The 21,574-nt window shown below is 37.4% G+C and overlaps 2 protein-coding genes across 2 annotated transcripts; both read left to right on the forward strand.

Moving 5' to 3' along the window:
- The first annotated feature begins 965 nt into the window (after positions 1 to 965).
- tmc1 (transmembrane channel-like 1) lies at positions 966 to 9,758 on the forward strand. Its single transcript, XM_079475854.1, has 19 exons — positions 966 to 1,008; positions 1,753 to 2,242; positions 2,410 to 2,598; positions 3,541 to 3,631; positions 3,713 to 3,794; positions 3,878 to 3,984; positions 4,125 to 4,223; positions 4,322 to 4,464; positions 4,944 to 5,088; positions 5,840 to 6,034; positions 6,219 to 6,398; positions 6,609 to 6,761; positions 6,900 to 7,028; positions 7,108 to 7,175; positions 7,306 to 7,545; positions 7,962 to 8,087; positions 8,173 to 8,251; positions 8,560 to 8,674; positions 8,833 to 9,758. The coding sequence occupies exons 1-19, from the start codon at positions 972 to 974 to the stop codon at positions 9,060 to 9,062; spliced, it is 2,898 nt and encodes a 965-aa protein (XP_079331980.1). The 5' UTR covers positions 966 to 971; the 3' UTR covers positions 9,063 to 9,758.
- A 1,177-nt stretch (positions 9,759 to 10,935) lies between these two features.
- tmc2b (transmembrane channel-like 2b) lies at positions 10,936 to 20,819 on the forward strand. The gene is made up of 20 exons (XM_079475868.1): positions 10,936 to 11,046; positions 11,555 to 11,596; positions 11,699 to 12,116; positions 12,484 to 12,633; positions 14,686 to 14,776; positions 14,877 to 14,958; positions 15,042 to 15,148; positions 15,725 to 15,823; positions 15,914 to 16,056; positions 16,161 to 16,308; positions 16,714 to 16,908; positions 17,034 to 17,213; positions 17,855 to 18,016; positions 18,102 to 18,230; positions 18,711 to 18,778; positions 18,896 to 19,135; positions 19,221 to 19,346; positions 19,492 to 19,570; positions 20,149 to 20,269; positions 20,557 to 20,819. Exons 1-20 carry the CDS (start codon positions 11,004 to 11,006, stop codon positions 20,787 to 20,789), a joined length of 2,856 nt encoding a protein of 951 aa, XP_079331994.1. The 5' UTR covers positions 10,936 to 11,003; the 3' UTR covers positions 20,790 to 20,819.
- Positions 20,820 to 21,574: the final 755 nt, after the last annotated feature.

The raw sequence follows: 21,574 nt of genomic DNA on the forward strand, positions 1-21,574 counted from the left end.
AGGACAGTTGTGGTTATGGGACACCATTTTAACAGGACAGCTTAAAAACTTATTATTTAGTGACATCAGGTGGTCAAATTTAGCAATGCAAATCATTTAATGCATAAACTATAATCAGCCTTTCATTTTTCATTAGTAACCCAAAGCCTCAACAAGTAGGTTAAACCACTCCTCAGGTCTTAGTAATTTATATTATGTTAATGTATTTTTATCATCCCTTTAATATTTCTGAAGATGTTTTCTGGTTTTAATCTTTGTTGAATGTTATAGATGTGGTATTGAATAATATCAATATTATTTCATTTAGATGTAAATATATAGAGAGCAGTGTTATAAGCCCTTCGGCGAGAAGGAAGGACCACTGTGGACCTCTCTGTTAAATTGTTCCATACTTCTTGGACCCTGTGAAAAGGGAGGCCCAGCAAAAAAAGTTTTTCAAAAAACAAATAAATAAACATTTCCCAGGTATTGTGAATTTTTACTAAACCCTGCTTAAAATGCATTTTACTATGTGAATGTCATTCCTTTAACATCTTTTTGCTGTTCATTGAGCCATGATCTAGATTTGCATTTGCACAGAAAGTAAAAGTGCAGCTCATATTAAACCCGGTTACCCTGCGGAACTAATTCCACATTCTCTCTTTACAGTCAGTCATTAGACCATCATTCTTCTATTATGGCTTGGTGCAGCGTGACCCAACTTCTTTTTAAAATAAAAAAAGACTCATAACTCCAATGAATAATTAAAAGGAGTGAAATTGATAGGCTCTAGAGTTTCGGTGAGTTATTGTTCCTGGACAAGGTCGCTGAATGATAGTAAAGAGTGAACTCTTCATGCACAGTAGTCATCACCCTCTCTGTTCAGCCAGGGCAGGGTTCACTGCCGCATCATTTGCATATGCACAGACATGCATGCATGGACACATGCAAGGTCACACACATCCTCAGAGCGAAGAGCACTCTGGAGGAAGATGCCACGGCAGAAACTTATCACCTCTGAAAATGATGGTAAATATGATGCCTAATATGTGTGCCATTAACTTTTGCTATCCAAGTTTACTTGGATGTGCTTATCATACCTTCTGCATCATGTCGAGTGCAATCGAGAAATCAACTTCTCATCATTTAATATTGTTAGGAATTGGAATTGGAATAATAATTTTTTAAAATATTTTAATTGTTATTAAAAGTGTATGAGGGGTTATATAGCTAAAATGTTTTTAGGAAATTGCATTTAACTAGCCATTCAGCTGTTAAATACCAAGGTGGTTAGGCAGAAAATGTGAACTTTGAGTGTGTATGTGCACGGTTGATCTTTATTTTTTGCACTTTGACCCTTACGCGACAGTTTGCACTGACACTAATGACAAAAGACACTATTGTGTCTATTGTACAACACAACTAAGCATGTAATGACCCGGTCAGCAGTTACCAGTCTGGTTACACTGTGGTCACAAACCATACATCAGACACTAAACCGCTGCTGGTAACCCTTTAAGCCTGACCGTTCAGAACAGACTATATCTTCTTGACCCTTGTATCATTTCTAACTTTTGCTTTTCTTTTGTGTGGCCTTGCAGTTAGCATTGAGGTGGATGAAGGTAAGAAGGTTGTCTGTCTATCTTTCTATCTATGGGATTGCAGCACTATTAATATTGTTGGCTTTTGTATGATCGATTTCTTGTAATTTTCTTCATTTTTAAGTGGCCATACATAAAATGTTTGTATTTATGTACATGGTTTATATTACAGATAATGACAATGAATTCCACCTGTACTATGTGGGAGTGGAGGATCATTCTGAGGGAGAAAAGGAACAGCAGATGAAGCAGGAGGGCAAAAGAAGGAGAGAGAGAAACGGTAAGATCAGCAGAAGAACAGCTTCAGAGAAGAGATCAGCAGTGACGAAAAACTCAGATAAAAGAGAGAGGAAACATGATAAACACCAAAAAGCAGCAAGAGAAAGAAGAGAGAGTGTCCCGCGTGGAAAAAGGCAGAAAAGAAAGAATGCTGATGAAGAGGTGGTTGAGGAAGAATGTAGCAAAGAGAAGAAGAACATAAAAAATCTAAGAACCAAGACATCAAAGCTCGAGGACAAGAACGAACAAGGTGGGAAGAAAAACAAAAAGAAGAGCGATAAAGTGGTGGAAGTGGATATAAATCATGGAAAAAACAAACCGAGGGATTGTAATGATGTACCTACAAAGGAAAATACAACGAACAGAAAGAAGCCTAAGATTATGTAAGTTACTGTTATCATGTTAACAAACCAAAACCTCACCAACAATCTGTGGAAACAGAACTGTCAAAAAGGCATAAAAATTTGTTTTTGTTTGATTTAAACCTGGAAACAAGTAACAAATGTACTCCTCCTGTACGTACATTCATGCATTCGTGTTCCCCCTATAGCTCAGAGTCTGAGTCCAAATCTGATTTAGAATCTGACTCAGAGTTGAGGGATGACAACCCAGTAGGAGTTTTGAGTTTGACTCCAGAGGAGCTGGAAAAGTTGAAAGAAGCTATGGAGGAAAAGAAAAAGCTAATGGCCACCCTGAGAGGAAAGCCCTGGCCCATGAAGAATAAATTAGTGATTCTCAGGTATGTATTGCTGCTTTTTTTACACATGTTGGTGTTGGGGATTGCCCCACTGAATGCCAGTTTGGGATGTTGTTGACCGCCACCGAACTCGTCAGAGAGTTGAGTCATCAGAAGTTTATTTGCCTTTAATTTGCTATATACGACCACACACACTTGTGTGCATCTGAGGTAGTTTCTGTTCAGTCGGAAAATATAAACAAAATGGAACAGAGCTCTGGAGTATTCAGTCAGCAGGTCTTCAAGTGCCTTGCAAAAACAGACCTAGGCTTTTCTTTTATAGCATTTGTGTTCAACAATACAATAAACTACAAAGTGACCTAGGAAATTCGTCAGTAGGCTACAATAGACTTGAGAATAGATTAATATGATAACCTGCAGACATTATGAGTAAAATAGCCTTTATAATAGATAAACATGGTAATCTACAGACATTATGAGTAAAATAGCCTTGATAATAGATTAACATGGTAATCTACAGACATTATGAGTAAAATAGCCTTGATAATAGATTAACATGGTAATCTACAGACATTATGAGTAAAATAGCCTTGATAATAGATTAACATGGCAATCTACAGACATTGGCAGACATCTATCTATCTAAAACCCAAAGTGCACAATTCTAAAAAGGATCATGTAGACCACCACAAAACACTTAATATAACATGTAACACTATCTGAATGCTTTTTTAGTTGTCATCAACATATACGCATTATTCAAATTGACATCAACACAAACTTTATACTGCATGACAAGCTGGTGTGCATGTGTATAACAAGCGGATCCTCTTCTCAACAGGGAATTTGCCCTTACGCAGAATGCGCAGATACACAAAAGCACATTCCTACGTCAAGTTTACATAGACACCCAACAAACATAAAGTGTATGTATAGAGTTCACAACAGTTTTTTTTAATGCCAATGAGTTTTGCTTGGTCTCAGGGAGTCACAAGAATTTTTGGAGAAATATGAAGGTGCTCTGGGGAAGGGCAAAGGCAGGAAGCTCTATGCCTACAAGGTTGTAATGATGAAGGTGAGGAGTCAAGTGTAATTATTATTATTAAACTGACAAAGCTGAATATATGCAGCTTGAGCTTTTTGCTCCAATTTTCAGAAATGGATGAAGTTTCTGCGTGACTTTGAGAACTTCAAGACAGCCTGCATCCCTTGGGAGATGAAGATTAAGGAAATAGAAAGTGTGACCTCTCTGCATCCGAATGTTTTTTTTTCACTTATATCAAGGTGTTGAAGTTTAAACTCCCTTTAAATGTCTCTACAGGCCATTTCGGCTCATCAGTTGCTTCTTACTTCATATTTCTGAGGTGGATGTATGGCATTAACATGATTTTATTTGGACTGACGTTTGGGCTGGTGATGGTACCAGAGGTGAGAAATATGTTCGCAAATGTTAAAATAATATTTAGTGATTTTAGTTACATAATATATCAGCAGTTTTTGATATCGCAATCATGCTCTCAGTACGACAAACAATGAAACATTGATATTTCATCTTTTCCACCTTCAAGGCTCTAATGGGGAAATCATATGGCACTTTACCCAGAAAAACAGTACCCAGAGAGGAAGAGACCAGTGCTATGAATTTTGCAGTCTTATGGGACTTTGGAGTAAATTTTTGATATACTTTATAATTATTACAAAACACAGTATCTCCTTGATCTTCCACCAGAGTTTATTAAGTAAAAGTATATGTATCTCTTTTAAGGGTTATGCTAAGTACTCTGTCCTCTTCTATGGTTACTACAACAATCAGCAGGCCATTGGGTGGCTCAAATTCCGCATGCCCCTCTCATACTTCCTGGTAGGGGCGGGAACAGTGGCATACAGCTACATGGTGGTAATCAGGACGTGAGTGATGATATCCTATTGTCTGGTGACATGTTTTGTTTATTAAAGTTAATATCATAAACATTTGTGTTGATTGGTGAGATGGACAATATTGAAGTATTTATTTTTAAGTATTTATTTTTATTTAAAAAAAATGTCAGTATCTGTAGTGTTTCTAGTTTGGAAAAGACTACATAAGACTGCATTGTGAAACCATATATCATACTTTTTACTCCACTGCATTTCATAAATACAATACAAACATTTAATAAGAATACTTAGAAAGTACTAGATTTTAAATGTAGATTTTTTTAACAGGTAAAACAAATGACATCCATTTATGAAATGGATGTAAAATTATGATATATGCATTATAATTTAGTGAAGTAAAGATTTTACAGTACAGATACTTGAAAAGACTGAAGTACTGACTGCCTCTGGTTGACCACTTATAAATCTATAGACTCACCAATGATCATTTTCTCACTTGTATCCAACAGTATGGCACGCAACGCCAACGAAGAAGGTGGAGGAGATGACACCAGCTTTAATTTCAGCTGGAAGGCGTTTACTAGTTGGGACTACCTCATCGGAAACCCTGAGATGGCAGACAATAAGTTTGCTTCCATCACCACTAGCTTTAAGGTGTGTTTTCTTCATGAGGACACCACAGGGCCCGGTCTCATAAACTTAAACCACTAATTATCAATATCAATCCTTTAATATATTTCCATTAATCTTTAGTGGGTGGTTTCCTGCAAAGTGATAGTTCACCCAAAAAGGAAATGCTCTCATCATATACTCACCCTCTTGCCATTTCAAACCTGTGTGACTTCCTTTCTTCTGCAGAACACAAAAGAAGATATTTAGAAAAATGTTCTTTCAGCAATTCCAGTTATTCACTTGCAATGGCGTGGGTGTATTTTAAGATATAAGAGTGCAAGCAGTTTTCAGTTTAGACAGCTCTAATATTAATTTTAGTAGTCTTAATAATAAGGACAGACTGTGTTGTTTTTAACACAACAGAGGGCAATGTACTACAAAAAGAAACTTAACAGTTAAGATAGGCATAAAATCTGCATAAAATGTAAACAAAAAAGAATATGTTAACACATGACTGCATACACAACACATTAGTCGTGATATGGTAAAAAGGACAAAGTAGGATAGATATTACTATTTCTAAACAGCAGAAAAATAATAATGCGGGAAAAGCCTGTTAAATCTTGCTATTCTTAGTTGTATGTTCCATTCTGTGTATCCTTACGAAGGAACTCAGTCTGCTTCTGGTAAAAAAAACAATTTATTTTATTGCTACATATTCTCAAATATCAAGGAAAGCAATCAAAATACGGCTTGGTGATAACCTATTATAATATATTCATGACATTAACAGGAGACTATTGTGGAGGAGCAAGAGAGCAGAAAAGACGACAACATCCACCTGACAAGATTCCTTAGAGTGCTGGCCAACTTCCTGGTGCTCTGCTGTCTGGCAGGGAGTGGCTACTTGATCTACTTTGTGGTGCGCAGGTCACAGAAGTTTGCTCTTGAGGGACTGGAGAAATATGGATGGTGGGAGAGGAATGAGGTTAGATTCACGTAACAGATTAAGTGGTAAAATATACAATGCAAATCTTGTTCTTTAATTAAACCTCACAACATTTTACAAATTTAATTTGAGGTATAGGTTATTGTTTAATCCTGCTTCAGAAAGATATTACTATTTTACAAAAATGTATATATGTATACTGTATTTGTGTGCATATCCTCAGGTGAACATGGTCATGTCTCTTTTGGGAATGTTCTGTCCAATGTTATTCGATGTTATCAGCACTTTAGAGAACTATCATCCACGTATTGCTCTTCAATGGCAGCTGGGGCGCATCTTCGCCCTCTTTTTGGGGAACCTTTACACATTCATCATTGCTCTCATGGATGCAATCCAACTAAAGGTATAGCTGTCATTTAACTTGAGACTAGAACGATCACAATCCATTAATCGGTCTTTCTGAGGCAGTTACATGTAGAACAATCTCCATCATTCTAGCTTATTCTTGCCAAAGTCTTCCTTTGGGCCGCACAATCTGTGCCAAATGAATCAGCATCCCCTCGTGGTCATTAATCCTTTTAATTCTAACCTTCCTTTCTCGTATCATTTGAAGAGGGCAGAGGAGGACATTGTAAAGAAGAATATGACAATCTGGCAGGCTAACCTGTACAACGGGACTGTGCCAGACAACTCGACTGCTCCTCCAATCACAGTGCACCCTGCTGATGTTCCCAGAGGACCTTGCTGGGAGACAATGGTGGGACAGGTACTGGTGAAGTGGGGTTATTTCAGTTTCATTTTTTTAGGAAATCGACCACAAAATAAAAAAATACAGAATGATATGAAAGTGTGAAATTATATTGCATTTAATTGAATAAAGGCTTGAACTTCTTTCTGTCTGCAGGAGTTTGTTCGTCTCATTGTTTCTGATACGATGACAACTTACATCACTCTGCTTATTGGAGATTTTTTCCGTGCTGTTCTGGTCCGTTTCCTGAACAACTGCTGGTGTTGGGATCTGGAGTATGGCTTTGTGAGTATTCACAATGCTTACAGAAGCAACTTGTTTGAATCCCTACTCATTTCTAACTTATATGTGCTTTCTTCAATAGCCATCCTATTCAGAGTTTGATGTCAGTGGAAATGTTCTGGGGCTGATCTTCAATCAGGGGATGATCTGGTAAAAGGTTTTCTAAATAATAATAATGGGCCTTTCTTTCATTTTAAATTAAGTAAAATATTTATATCAACAAGTGCCTGTGTGTGTGTGTGTGTGTGTGTGTGTGTGTGTGTGTGTGTGTGTGTATCAGGATGGGGGCATTTTATGCTCCATGTCTTCCAGCATTAAATCTATTCCGGCTTCATGTGTCCATGTACCTGCAGTGCTGGGCGGTGATGTGCTGTAATGTGCCACAGGAGCGGGTCTTCAAAGCTTCAGGGTCCAATAACTTTTACATGGCCATGCTGTTGGTCATCCTATTCCTTTCTACCCTGCCCGCTATATACACCATTGTCTCTATTCCACCATCGTTTGACTGCGGACCCTTCAGGTTCAGAGAACTGTTTGAATTAGGAAGAATAGTCTAGAAAAAATAACTGAGTTAAGAATTTAGTATTTCAATGATGCAAAGATGAAAATACCTTTTAAATGCCTTTTTTGTCACATAAAAAGTTATGATTTATTTTATAAAACACGTTAATGCCCGTTCTTACCACTAGAGTGCAGCAGAGTACAACGTAAATTTGAATTCACTTTGAAATCAAACCTTATTTGTATTTGCAATTGCACGAAATGCAACAAGCCAGTACATGTATATAAGTATAGATTAAACATCGATTAAAGCATATAATAAAATAAAGTAGCGCAAACAGGGATTTTTCCTGAATGTATTTAATATATTTTTAAATTATCCATCACTTTATGTAGTTTAAACGTGTAAGTGTTTACTTTCCCCTCTTTCTGTAGTGGTAAAAGCCGCATGTTTGATGTGATTCAAGAAACTCTGGAGACGGACTTCCCAGCTTGGTTCGGGAAAGTTTTCAGTTATGCCTCAAACCCTGGACTGGTTTTGCCCTTCCTTCTGCTCTTGGTGTAAGTGTTTGTTTGAGGTCTATTTCTATACTAAAACAACGATGCATGAATATAATGGTAGGCCTATATTTCTCTATCATTTTAGTCTTGCATTATATTATCTGCAGTCCACCTCTAAAACCTACAAACGGGTAAACATGGAGCTGAAAAAGAAGCTTCAAGTAGTAAGTTTAGAAATGCAGATGTCTTCTAATGTATTTGTTTCAATCTCTAACAAGGCTATGGGCTTGATGCCATAACCACAAACTGCCCACTAGGTGGTTGCACAAACATTGGTCTGAGACAAAAATTTAATTAAATGTTTGAAATTTATGCATTCAAAACTACTTACATTTTATCAGTAGGCCTACCTGCATTTCCTGAAATTCAAGCCCATCCCCTTGGTGTTGCTGCCATAGCTCTGTCAATTGAACTATACTATGCATGGTTTGTTTCTAGTCATTTTCCACGTGACTGACATTTTTATTTACAGCTAAATGAAGAAAACAAGAAAAAGAACAAACTCGCAGCCCTAAAGGTCGCCAGTGAACTGGAGCAGGAGAGGAATGCAGTAGGAATACACAGCAACTCTGTTGACTCTGATTTGGGTGAGAGCAAAGAGAACACCTCACTGCTTTACTCGAAAGAAACAAATGAAAGAAAACGTTCCAATAATATTTCAAAATTTATGTTTTTTGGACAGCAAATGCTCTCTGTGTCAAATTATGAGACAATCATTGAAATGTCTCTACTTCCCATTTCTTAGGAATGAATGAAGACCACAATGGCTTAAATGAAACACAGCAGCACAGACAGAAAGGGCAGAAAAGTCGCTCTCTTCACCAATCACAGGGTCAGCAGAATAAGGACCCCCATCCCATCTCTTCCACACACACAACTACCAGGCCCCCTGCATCGCAGAGTCGAGCTGTTCCTGGACATCTCCCAGGGAACCCACAGCAGCCGCAGAGAAACTCTCACTCCAACAGGAGATAAACTGTCTCATGCAAAATACACCACTAAATACTTTAAAATACTCTTTAAAATATCGACTGTTCTGGTCCATTCTGGTCAACCAGCTAGCTGTTTCGGATAAACCAAAGAATTCTTGTTGGTTTAGTCACAGGTTCTGAAAAAAAATATTATCTCTGTGAAAGGGAAATGACTTGATACAGGCTGACCATGGCCAAATCATTTATTTAACATTTTAAAACATTAAATGTGTTATTTCTATAGACAGCACTAGTAATATTTTGCATTTTTGGTATGCCAAATACAAATTGTAGTAAGTCATTTGTTTTGAGTCACGCTCTCACAGTCTTTCTCATGCAGCTCTCCTACACTTATGCATCTCACCTGGCATAAGAAACCTTAAAATCCATCATCAGTCTCCTTGGAAGATCATCAGATTCAATCAACATTTGATTGACAGCTTGGCTGAGCCCACCATTATGCCTCTCCTCTCCGTTTCATTGTTTCCCCATTCTCAAATCCATGCTGCTTTATCTTGATCGGTTTGTCAGGTGAGCCGCAACATGCACTGTACTGTATTATCAAATCTGCTCTAAGCGTGTCCAGTGTCCCGACAACGGATTCTTTTGCATTAGACGCAGGTTTGGCAGCAACGATGTATCTGGCACGCTTGTGTTTCTATGGCCTAACACGGTTCTGTTCGGGTTCTCCTGTGTACCATTTATTTTAGGGCATCTGTGTCAGGATTTCCAGAGGATTATGACATTTTAAACATTTCTCCACAAGTTAGATCAAAGGTTTTACAGTTTTACATCCTTATGATGTCCCCATATCAGTCACACAAAATCTTGACGATTGTTTATTAGAGAACTGGCATGTACGTTTCATTAACATTGCAGACGGCCATCTATAATTCACAAGCAATCTTCATTAAGTATTAATAGGAGTCATTTGAGATTGTTTATTTGTTTGTTTGGAGACAATGTCAATTGCAGCCAATGATCTTTTTTCATGTGCTTACTGAAGAAAGGTATGCGTTTAGTTTAAACATCAAAATAATGATATCATTGACTTTAATCTTAATAACTGTATTTGTTAATAATTTAATAAATAAAATAGCATTTTAATAGTTGAACTAAATGTTTCACAACATGGTCTACCTACTGCTACCACAGAGAGATGTGTTTTTCATAAAGTGGACATCTGATCTGAATGTAATTCTGTTACCGGACATTATAGTAGTAGACCGCTTGTACATAATTACCTCAAAGTAATTAATGGCTTTCGGATGCTGTGTCTCAATATGCAGGGTTGGTTTCCTGGGATGTGCCTGAACTTTCTGTCAACCTTATATTGTACCTTACCATTTACGAACTGGAGGTGGAATGCGCATTAGCCTTTAGATCTTTGTCATAGAAAGAAATGTCATTTGTACTTTCGTTGTTTTAATAGTTTTACAATTTTGCAATTCACATGTAAATAGTCTAATCCTGTGTGTAACGTGTTATTAAGGAAGATGAAAAGTATAGTCAAAAGGAAACACAAATGACAAATGGTTTATCTCTTCTACTAGAGTAGTTATCCAACATTTAATAGTGAAGTCATTTAAATTTACCATTTCATATTTTTTATTGTTTTTACATTACTTCAACTCTTGTAAAGCAGCCCTTTTTTTACAGTGTACACTAACTTTAAAAAAATATAGCAAAGTACTTCATAAGCACCTTGGTTGGACTATTTTAATATCTCCTCTGATATCTACCTCCCTTTTTAGTGCAGCTTTGTTTCCTGGTCACGCAAGATGGCTTGAGATCTTTACTACGGTTCAGTGTAATCAAGGAGACATTTGATGCCTTTTAGGAGTGGAGCACCTGTTCACAGAGACCCATCTGACTGTCAGGTGTGTCATCTGCTGTAGATGCCTCAGAAGGTCAGCAGAATAACAAGACGACACAAACCAACAAAATGCCACGCAAAAGAAATGATATTGCGATAACCATGGAAGATGGTAAGTAGATCTGAATTTGACAATCATTCTGATGCATCTTGATTCAGTTTCTTGTCAGGTTTGTTTAGTAGTGAACTGTGTCGGCCATTGTATACATCAGGCTTCATATAAAAAAATGATCCTGCCTGCATGTGAAAACCCAGCTATAAGTCAGTTTTCGCTATTTACTGTTTTCTACATAAAATGATTGTGCGTAATGTAAAGAATATTAGGAAAAATATAATACTATTTACTTATATTATATCTTGTTTATTTGTATATATTTACTAATATATTTTAATATTTACTTACTAAGGCCAAATCAAAGATTGAAATCATAGTGAAATGAATGGTTAAACTCAAACTATGTAATGTATTGATTTTAATACTGATGAGAATGTTTTGTCTGACTGTTTTTGTAGTGAATGCTGAATCATTCTTTGATTAATGGCGCTTTGATGGCAATGTATTATATGATTTATTGTAACATGTAAGAGTTAGTGGCTAAATGTATATGTGTGTATTATAGTTGGGATGGATTTTGATGCCGAGTATGACAGCGGAAGTGACGGTAAGTCTTTACAAAGAATGTTCAAATATGAGTAGATTTGTTTCTATAAAGAAGATTTGCTTCAATATATAGTGTATATAGTAAGTTTTGCCATCTTTCCAGTGGATACAAAGAGAAGAGCTAGAGGGAGAAATAAACCAAAACCTGCAGCCCGGGGAAAGAAAGCCAAGCCAGCGGACAGCGTGGATGAGAGCGAGGAAGAAGAGGACGCCCCACGGAAGAGGAAAACCAGAAAGAAGAAGCAAGAGAGTGAAGAAGATAGTGAGGAAGAGCCGAAGGGAAGAAGGAAGAGAGGAGCGGCCAAGAGGAAGAAAGCTGCCAAGAACGATGACTCTGAGGAGGAAGAGAGCGAGGAGGAGAAAGGAAACAGAAGGAAAGGGGGCAGAAAAGGAGTGAGTAAGAAGGAAAAAGAGAAAGAGAATAACAAGGAGAAGAAGGGAAATGGCACGGCGGCTGGCAAAGGAGGGAAAGATAAACAGGACGAGAAGGATAAGAAAAAAAACAAAGGCAAATTCAGCAGGTGCAGTATTCTGTAGCTCACTTGTTCCCTCTCCTCTTAAAGATGTACATAATTAGATATGTAAACTGTATTTACAATATATTTTTTACTAATTGTCAACTTCATTAAAATGATCCCAGGAATGATTTAATACACGGCCATGGGTTGCTTCAGTAACCAGTGAAATGCAGTGTGCTTTGCACATTTTTATTGATCAATTTATTTTGGCTTTGCCTTCCAACTGTTGATCTAGAAGTGTTTTTCACTGTCATCCTGCACAATCCAATTCACCATATGCATCAAAACATCAATGTCCATGTGGAATAGACTGTTAAACTGGACTTTATGGACTGATCACTCTGGGCTCTCTGATGGCTTTGTTTTTCAGAAGTTCGTCCTCGGCCAGCGGTGCAGAAGACGACTCACTGTCTGAAGGAGAGATGGCACGGCTGAAAGAGGAGGTGGAGGAGAAGAAAAAGCTTATAGCAACGCTTCGAAACAAACCCTGGCGCATGAAGAGAAGACTCAAGTGTCTGAAGTAAAATGGAAATCCCTGCCCTTGTTGTTGGGTGTTGTGTTGGTAACCTAAATTTAAGTTAGTGTATTTAGCATGAGTTTCTTGTTTACTTACTTCATTAAAAGCTATGAGTTTCTTTTATCTTATCATTTCTTATTGCACTTTAATCTATTGCATCTAAGAGATGTCACCCAAAAATTTTAATTCTGTCATCATTTATTCACCCTATTGTCATTTCAAACCTTTATGACTTTCTTTCTTCCGGAGAACACAAAAGATCATATTTGGAAGAAAGTTGTTAACAGAACAGTGCTGGCACCCATTCAATTCTATTGTATGGACACAAAACCAATGCAAGTGAAAGGGCGCATTCTTCAAAATATCTTCAGTGCTCTTTAAAAACTGTATATGAATCGTTCTTCAGTGGAATGCAAAGGAAGATATTTTGAGAAATGTCTCAGTGGCTGTGTGTCCATAAAATGGAATCAATGGGGACTAATGTTGTTTGGTTACCAACGTTCTTCAAAATGTCTTCTTTTATGTCCTTCCAGTAAACAGTAAAAATAAGCTTCAAGGAATCACCATCATCTAAAAGACACTAAATTGTACGTTAAGATAAAGCACTTGACGTTGCGTCTATGCCAATGCATTCATTACCTGCTGGCCTCCACCTGAACCTTTACCTCAGATCGCCTGGTGGAATTCACCAGTGTGGGTGACAAGTAAGAGTTTGGACATGTGCCCTTAAAGGTAAGTAGAAACAAACACTCTTACCAGGAAAGCAACATTAGACTGGGCACTGAGAATTGAAAACAGAATGAAACTGCGCCCCGGACAGAGAGAACCCTCACTTGGCAGAGCTTATAGGGGGATGTTACCTGTGTAACCTGTGGCAGGAGATGCTTATGCTTTCATGAGCTTTACACAGTTTGATGCATTCTGATGTTCCTTTTTGAAGGTGGTCTTGGCGTGCATGTTAGGTTATAGTTTTATTTAAATGTGACGTATAAGTATTATGGTCGCATAGTTAACTTAAACAGTGCATAGCTATCAAAACAATCAAAAGACTATAGAAATGACCTATGATAGAGGAAAGGGCAATTCTTAAAGGGATAGTTTACTCCAAAATGTAAATTCTGGAAATATTCACCCTCATGCCTTTGAAAACCTATATGACTCTTCTGTGGAACACCAAAGAAGATATTTTGAGAAATGCCTCAGTGGTTTAGTGTTCATATGATGGAAATTAATAGAGCTTTTTTGGTTGTTTGGTTACCAAAGTTCTTCAAAATAAAGTCATACAGGTTTGGAATGACATGAGGGTGAGTAAACGATGAAAAAAAAGTTTTATTTTGATGCTCTAGTGAAGGAAGAAATTCAGTTTTATCAAGACCTTAGTGACCATGCTTTTCACAATTTAAGTAGATGGGACTTGGTCCTGTATGACTGTAATAGCAAATTTACAGATTGTGATTTTCTTAACTAGACATTGACTTTGATATGATCAAGTTTCAAAATAGTTTTACTGTTTTATGCCTGAGCAAAAGCTATACGTACATGGATTTAATATTAGCTTCTAAAATGATACCATTCTACTACTCCATTCAAAACATAGCGTAATGTGCATGTTTGTTTTCTACAGTAATACAGTAGGTCACACATTAGCTCAGTTAGGAAATGAATTCATCCATCGTGTGGATCCATCCTCCCTGCTCTTACAGTCACATTCATTATGCATTCTTGAATTAAGGAATTGGCTTTAGTTTCAGGTAACAGTGTGTGAAGGATGTAAGTGAAAGATGATATTTTTCCTGGTGTCGTGTCAGAACCGTATTGTACAATACTGAGCAATACTGCTTATTGTGGGCAATGCACACAGAGCGTCTAATAGCTCAAAGTACTATATGCGTAAAGCCGTTGACATCTGACATGGAAACCAAATGCTTGTGCATTTGTTTGGAAACTGTGTCGTTACACGTGGAAATGCAGAGTCACTCTGAATTACTCTTTTTATTTTTCAATGAAAGTTTTATTTATATGTTTAAACTGATCTCTGTTTGTGTTATCCTTTAGAGAAGCCCAAGGGTTTGTGGAAAAGTTTGAAGGAGCCTTAGGCAAAGGAAAAGGAAGGAGACTCTATGCATTCAAAGTCATGATGACCAAGGTACAGCTACCAATGTTTCACAGTGAAGTTAAACCTTTTGACGATTTATAAATTTAGAGCTGTATTTGACCTTTTTGTGGGTTTATTTCATGTTTCTCAGAAAATAATCAAATTCAACAGAGACTTTGACAATTTTAAGACAGCCTGCATTCCCTGGGAAAGTCGGATTAAAGAAGTGGAAAGTATGTTCATCTCTACCTTAATTATCTGTTAATTTATTTCAGTTCCAATTGAGCAGTCCTCTTATCCAGTTTGTTTTTTACAGGTCACTTTGGGTCATCTGTTGCCTCCTATTTTATTTTCCTCCGGTGGATGTATGGACTAAATCTTATACTCTTTGGATTTATGTTTGGGCTTGTTGTTATTCCAGAGGTGAGATGTAATCCTAATTACTTTTATGTTTATAAACTATACAACGTTGTAAACCTTATGTTCACCCAAAACAACAAAACCAACATTTTGTCATTATTTACTCAACCTTGTGTCTTTCAAACCCTCTTTTGCTTTCTTAGATTTTTTGGAAAAGTGTTGTTTTGGTTTTTCTGGTTACAATAGTAGTCAATCGGGATTCTTTTCTGAAGCTTCAAAAAGTGACAATAACTTATGAGATCAATTTGTATACTCATTATACAATATGTTACATTTTGTCTTAAACACAAATTGGTTGATGCAGAAAAATAAACAAAAGTTTGTTTTTGGTTCTGAAAGCATCAAGGGTTTGACCAATATGAGGGGAGTAAATAACAAACTTTTGGGTGAACTATCCCTTTATTCTGTACTTTTAAATATCACACTATTTAGTTTCATTGGGTGTGTACAACATTTACATTTATGCAATTGATGCTTCTATTCAAAGTTATTCATTCCTGTTATACATTTATTTATCAGTATGTTTGTCCTATTAATATTGAACCTATGACTTCTGATCTGTATTTTCTCTCTCTGAAGGTTCTGATGGGCATGCCTTATGGCTCTCTTCCCAGAAAAACAGTCCCCAGAGAGGAGCAGGCCAGTGCCATGGACTTCTCTGTCCTATTTGAGTTTGCAGTAAGGCAATTTGTTTTATCTTTTTGTTTAAAATGTTATGATTAGTAAATGCATTTATTCATGTTTATTGCACTTTAAACATTTTTACAGGGTTATTGCAAGTACTCCATCATGTTTTATGGTTACTACAATAATCAACGAACCATTGGATTGCTGCAGTTCCGGTTACCCTTGTCATATCTTTTGGTTGGTGTGGGGATTTTCGGTTACAGTCTGATGGTGGTTATTAGAACGTGAGTCAAATGAACAGCTCTACAATAAAGGTGTTTGTTCTTGGACATTCACAATGTAGTGATAATATTATGTTGGTGTGGATTTCTTTTTCTTCATCATTTAGAATGGCAAGAAATGCAAATGAAGGAGGAGATGGAGCAGAAGAAGATACTTTTACCTTCTGCTGGAAGCTGTTTACCAGCTGGGATTACCTGATAGGAAACCCAGAGACTGCCGACAACAAGTTTGCCTCCACCACCACAAGCTTCAAGGTTAGTATAATTTTGTATTTTCTATACCAGTGGTTCTCAAACTGGGGGCCCTAAGATGGATCTAGGTATGTAATGTATCATATACTTTATGCAATCAAACGTCAGACCACAAGATAAGACCACCAACCAAAATAATTCATGTTCTAGCATTCTATACCGGAATACGTTTTTTGTTTAATTAAATTTTAAGTTTAAGATTATGCCATTTTATCAAAGTGGTGCACCCTACACAAATGGGGCCTTACAAAAGTTTGAGAACCAATTTTCTACACAACCCAACTCATCAAATCAAAAGACTTGATCAAGTTGATTCTTTATGGCTATAAACACATCTCTTGTAATTTATAAGGTCTGAAAGTTAAGAATGTTCTCTAGACTATGGATGTTATTATTTTATTACTTTAGGAATCTATAGTGGATGAGCAGGAAAACCTAAAGGATGAGAACATTCACCTGCGCAGGTTTCTACGTGTCCTAGCCAACCTTCTCATTCTGTGTTGCTTGGGTGGGAGTGGCTATCTCATCTATGCTGTGGTCAAAAGATCTCAAGAATTTTCCAAAAAGGACAGAAATGAATTGACATGGCTTCAAAAAAATGAGGTTTCCATTTTTATACTAATATGAGTTTATTTATAATGGCATGCCCAGAATTGAATTTCATTTTCAAATTTGATAGTTTAAAATGGTCATTTTGTCAGACTGAACTTGTTTTCTCACTCGATCAGGTGGAAATTGTTATGTCACTATTGGGCTTGGTGTGTCCACCTCTGTTTGAGGTTATAGGCGAGCTGGAAGACTATCACCCTCGAATTGCACTCAAGTGGCAGTTGGCCAGAATTTTTGCCCTCTTTCTGGGCAACCTCTACACTTTCCTGTTCGCCCTGTTTGATGAGGTCAATAACAAGGTATGACTTAACCACAGACCCAAAAAATAGATGCTTTACATAAATATTGGCCCCAGTTCTTAGAGTACTGCAGAGATGACGTATTTTATTTAGGCAAACCCTGGAATGACTTCAGTTTCCATCGCCCCAAAGTCTATTGTTTTTTTAATGTGTTAATGGTAAAATGCCTGAAATACGATCTGTGGTTAACATTACTGTGTCAAGTTGCTAAAAGCGACTACATCCTTTGGCTGGGACGTTAGATGTCACCACGCATATACAGTAAATCCAACATGGGCACAGATTTCTAAAAACGTGGATGGGGATTCATTCACAGAGTAATTACTAACCAGGGAGCACAATTTAGAAAATGTTGATGCTTTATGGTAGTGACGTTGATATCGAGCATCTCTTTATTGCCTCACGTTAGCTTTTTACTTCTGCCGATTGAATTCAGGCTTCAAAAGTTACAAATGTTGCTAATTTGTAAAGGCTATCTTTATAGACAACCACTTCATAAACCTTTGTTTTGATTTAAATACTGTGTTCATTGCCACAAGGAAAAATATTGATGTCACTTTATTGATGAGAACTGACATTAGCCACTAAACACATACTTTGTATAAATTCTTAAATGCATTTTGTTACTGTTATGTTTCCAGCTTCAAAGGGAAAAAGCGATAAAAAATGAAACCATCTGGGCTCTTAAAGAATATTATACCAATTACACCTTGCAGTACAATGTTACAGAAAATATTCCTCCTCCAAACATATCACCTGCTGATGTCATAAGAGGGCCCTGCTGGGAGACCGAAGTGGGCATTGTAAGCACGGCCATCATTTCAATCAAAATCAAAGCTGTCAACAACAACCAGTGATTCAAATGTAATTCTAATGTTTATTTCATAGGAGTTTGTAAAGCTTACCGTATCAGACATTCAGGTGACGTACCTGACCATTCTGATTGGGGACTTTTTACGGGCCGTGATTGTGCGATTCCTCAACTATTGCTGGTGCTGGGACCTGGAAGCTGGCTTTGTGAGTAATTGTAACACCCTGCTGTTTATTGTCTTACTGACATTGGACCTAATATAGCCTGTAACACATGAGGAGCTCGGCTGGTCACAAAATATTTTGGTTTACCGATGCTGATAACAGAGTAGATTGTATAAGGGCCTATAAAAGGGCATCTGTATGAAAAGTAGTTTTAGTGCTGAGAAATGTCTGTGCTCTATACTGCTGTGCCCTGTCGCCCTCAATTTCCCGTCACTTGATATAGGTAACATACTACTCACTCATCCGAGGTCAACCGAACACCATGAGAGTTGGCAGGACAGGTGATAGGGCTGCTTTACAACCACAGTCACAGAGAGACACAAAACACTATACAGGACACTTAATTACAGAGAGCGAGAGACCGTGAGATGTATCTCTTTGCTGTGACATATCATACTGTTGTGTCAAGTGCAAATAGATATTCATCCATAAATGCATGTGTGTGTGTTTGTGTTTCGGCAGCCGTCTTATGGGGAGTTCGACATCAGTGGTAATGTACTTGGGCTCATTTTCAACCAGGGAATGATCTGGTAAGAACATTGAAAAGAGCATCTTTGTTATCAGTTTACCAGCTGATTATTTTAAATATACTGTATTTTGGTTTATTTCAGTACAGTTCCTGTTGCAAAGTAATATGTGTGTTTCAGGATGGGTGCGTTTTACGCCCCAGGGCTGGTGGGCATCAATGTGTTGCGTTTGCTGAGCTCCATGTACTACCAGTGCTGGGCAGTGATGGCATGTAATGTTCCCCATGAAAGAGTGTTCAAAGCCTCGCGATCAAATAACTTCTACATGGGACTTCTTCTCCTCGTCCTCTTTCTCAGTCTCATGCCTGTGGTTTACTCCATTATGACTCTGCCTCCGTCCTTCGACTGTGGACCATTTAGGTAACATCGAAACATGCACAAGGTACACATGCGATAAACTGTAGTATTCTGACTAGTATTAAGTTGTTTCTGCGTTTCATCACAGTGGTAAGAATATGATGTATGAAGTCATTATGGAGACTATAGAGAAGGACTTGCCCTCGTTTATGGCAGACATCTTCGGCTATGCGTCCAATCCAGGCCTCATTATACCTGCAGTCTTGCTTATGGTGTAAGTAGCTTAATGAACCTGAATTTTTTCTAATATATAAAACCTTTGTGTTGTGTTACATTAAAGGGATCGTCTCATCATGATCATGATGGCTATATGTTAATATTTGATTCATTTGCAAAAATTATTAGTTTTCTTCTGACAGGTTGGCTATTTATTACCTGAACGCGGTGTCCAAAGCATATCAGAATGCAAACTTGGACTTAAAGCGGAAAATGCAAATGGTTTGTACACCTTCTTTGTATAACTGGATTTTGTGACTAATTTGGCGATTTAATTCTTATTTTTATGCTTTCATTTCGATTAGTTTATCAATATTTCATAAATAATGCTAGATTTGCAGACACAGAATTCAATTTAAATTTAAATTCTGGTTACTTAAACCCTTCAAATGTAGCTATATTACTCAAATACACATTGACAATATGGCTTGAAGTGATTCATGCAAACAAGCTAGTTTTTACTCATGGTTTCTGATGGATTTCTACAAAAAATAAATCCACTCCTATCTCTTCCGAGGTTGGGACTCACAACAGGAGCAAAATCTTAATGGCTTGAGTTCTCACATGCTTGCAGGGAAAGGCACACAAAAACTAATTTACTGCGTTCTTGTTTTTCACGTTTTCTGGGTTGCTAGATGCACCACGGACCCGATTATAGCACTTAAACACAGAAAATGTGGGTTTTCATCCGATGACTCCTTTAAGAATGTATTAGATTTATTTTACCAGCCCGACTCTGTAAACTAAGATAACGTGTTTTGTTATCAACATCATTCGTTTTGTTCTGATTTATCATTTAGCAAAGAGATGAGGAGAAGAACAGGAGGAACAACAAGGACAGCACTAACCAGGTGATGAAAGACCTGGAGGATCTTATGCCTAACAAGTCTCTCATTCCCCCTCCATCTGCTGAGGAGACTGGTTAGTGATCTTTTATGGCATCTCCAGTTTTTGTGTGTACTTAAGTATGATTGAAGTACCAGCTTCCCCTACTGGGGATTTTACCACATTAACTATAGGCTATTTTATAAGGGGCTCCTACAAGTTCTTGTGGCCCATCACTGATCTTCAAACTTTGTGTGGAACATACTCTTACATTTATTCAATAAGTAGATGCTTTTATCCAAAGTGACTCAATGGAGACCATGTAATGAAACATTTTCATGGAAATTTAAGATTCTTTGACAAACTCACCATTTGTATTGCAGAAAAAACAGCTGATCCCCCAACTATGTCACTAAAAGTGACAGGCAAACCAGGTGCTGCGGCCAGTGGGAAAGGTGTCCATGTTCAGAAGGAAGTGTCTTTGGCATCAGCAAATCCGCGGGCTCCTGTGACTCGCCCGCCTCCTCCCCGGTCCTCCGGACCTCTCCCAGGTAATGTTCATGGACCTGCACCAGGTCAGAGAGTGGGAAGAGGTGGGCCACCACCACGAAGATAGTGCTTTAAGAAATTATATGGACATGTAATAAATGGATCACATTCATCCATCATGACGTCATCGTTCATTTTGTACCAAAGGAAACCAAAACCATGCTGGTTGTAACTGTAAATATTGTACTGTAATACTGTAATAAAATTTTAATTGATGTACATAATTTTGGTGCTTAGTCCTTTAGTGGCCTACACTCACCTTTCATTCGTCAAATAAACAGTAAATGACAATCGGGACTATTAAACTGTATCTCACTTTCGAAATATTATGAACGATATATAAATAACAAATAAAAGAAGCAAACAAAAAACAGTTTTATGTGTTTGATTTTATAGCAGTATAGGGTGGAGCTTCCCATTATTTGTTGATCCCGTTCTTAAATAAGTAATTAGGGTAATAAGGGCTTGTGTATTTACGTAAGTGCGTGAACAGGTGTATCCCAGAAAGCTGGTTATGTGACTTATCTGGGTAAGTTTAAGGGTTAGTAAGATAATAACCTCAACTTTCGGTTCCAAAAACTGAGATAACTTTCGCGGTATGTAAGTATAACCATAGCAACTTTCTCTCTGAAGATAACCTGCTCCGCAGCTGGTTATGTTCCAGGGTTAGTTCATTTTAAGGAAATGTTCCTAACCTTTAGGGGTTGTCTGCACATGCATGCACTTTAAATGAGCGTCCAGTGGGCTTGGAAGCACAGATTACGTATAATATATTACAATTTTACAGCAATATTACAATAACATTTCCAATCTCACCCATCAGCATTCACAACTAATTTTATTACAAAGTAT

This window comes from Barbatula barbatula, assembly GCF_947034865.1.
Source record: "Barbatula barbatula genome assembly, chromosome: 2".
Lineage (NCBI taxonomy): Eukaryota > Metazoa > Chordata > Actinopteri > Cypriniformes > Nemacheilidae > Barbatula > Barbatula barbatula.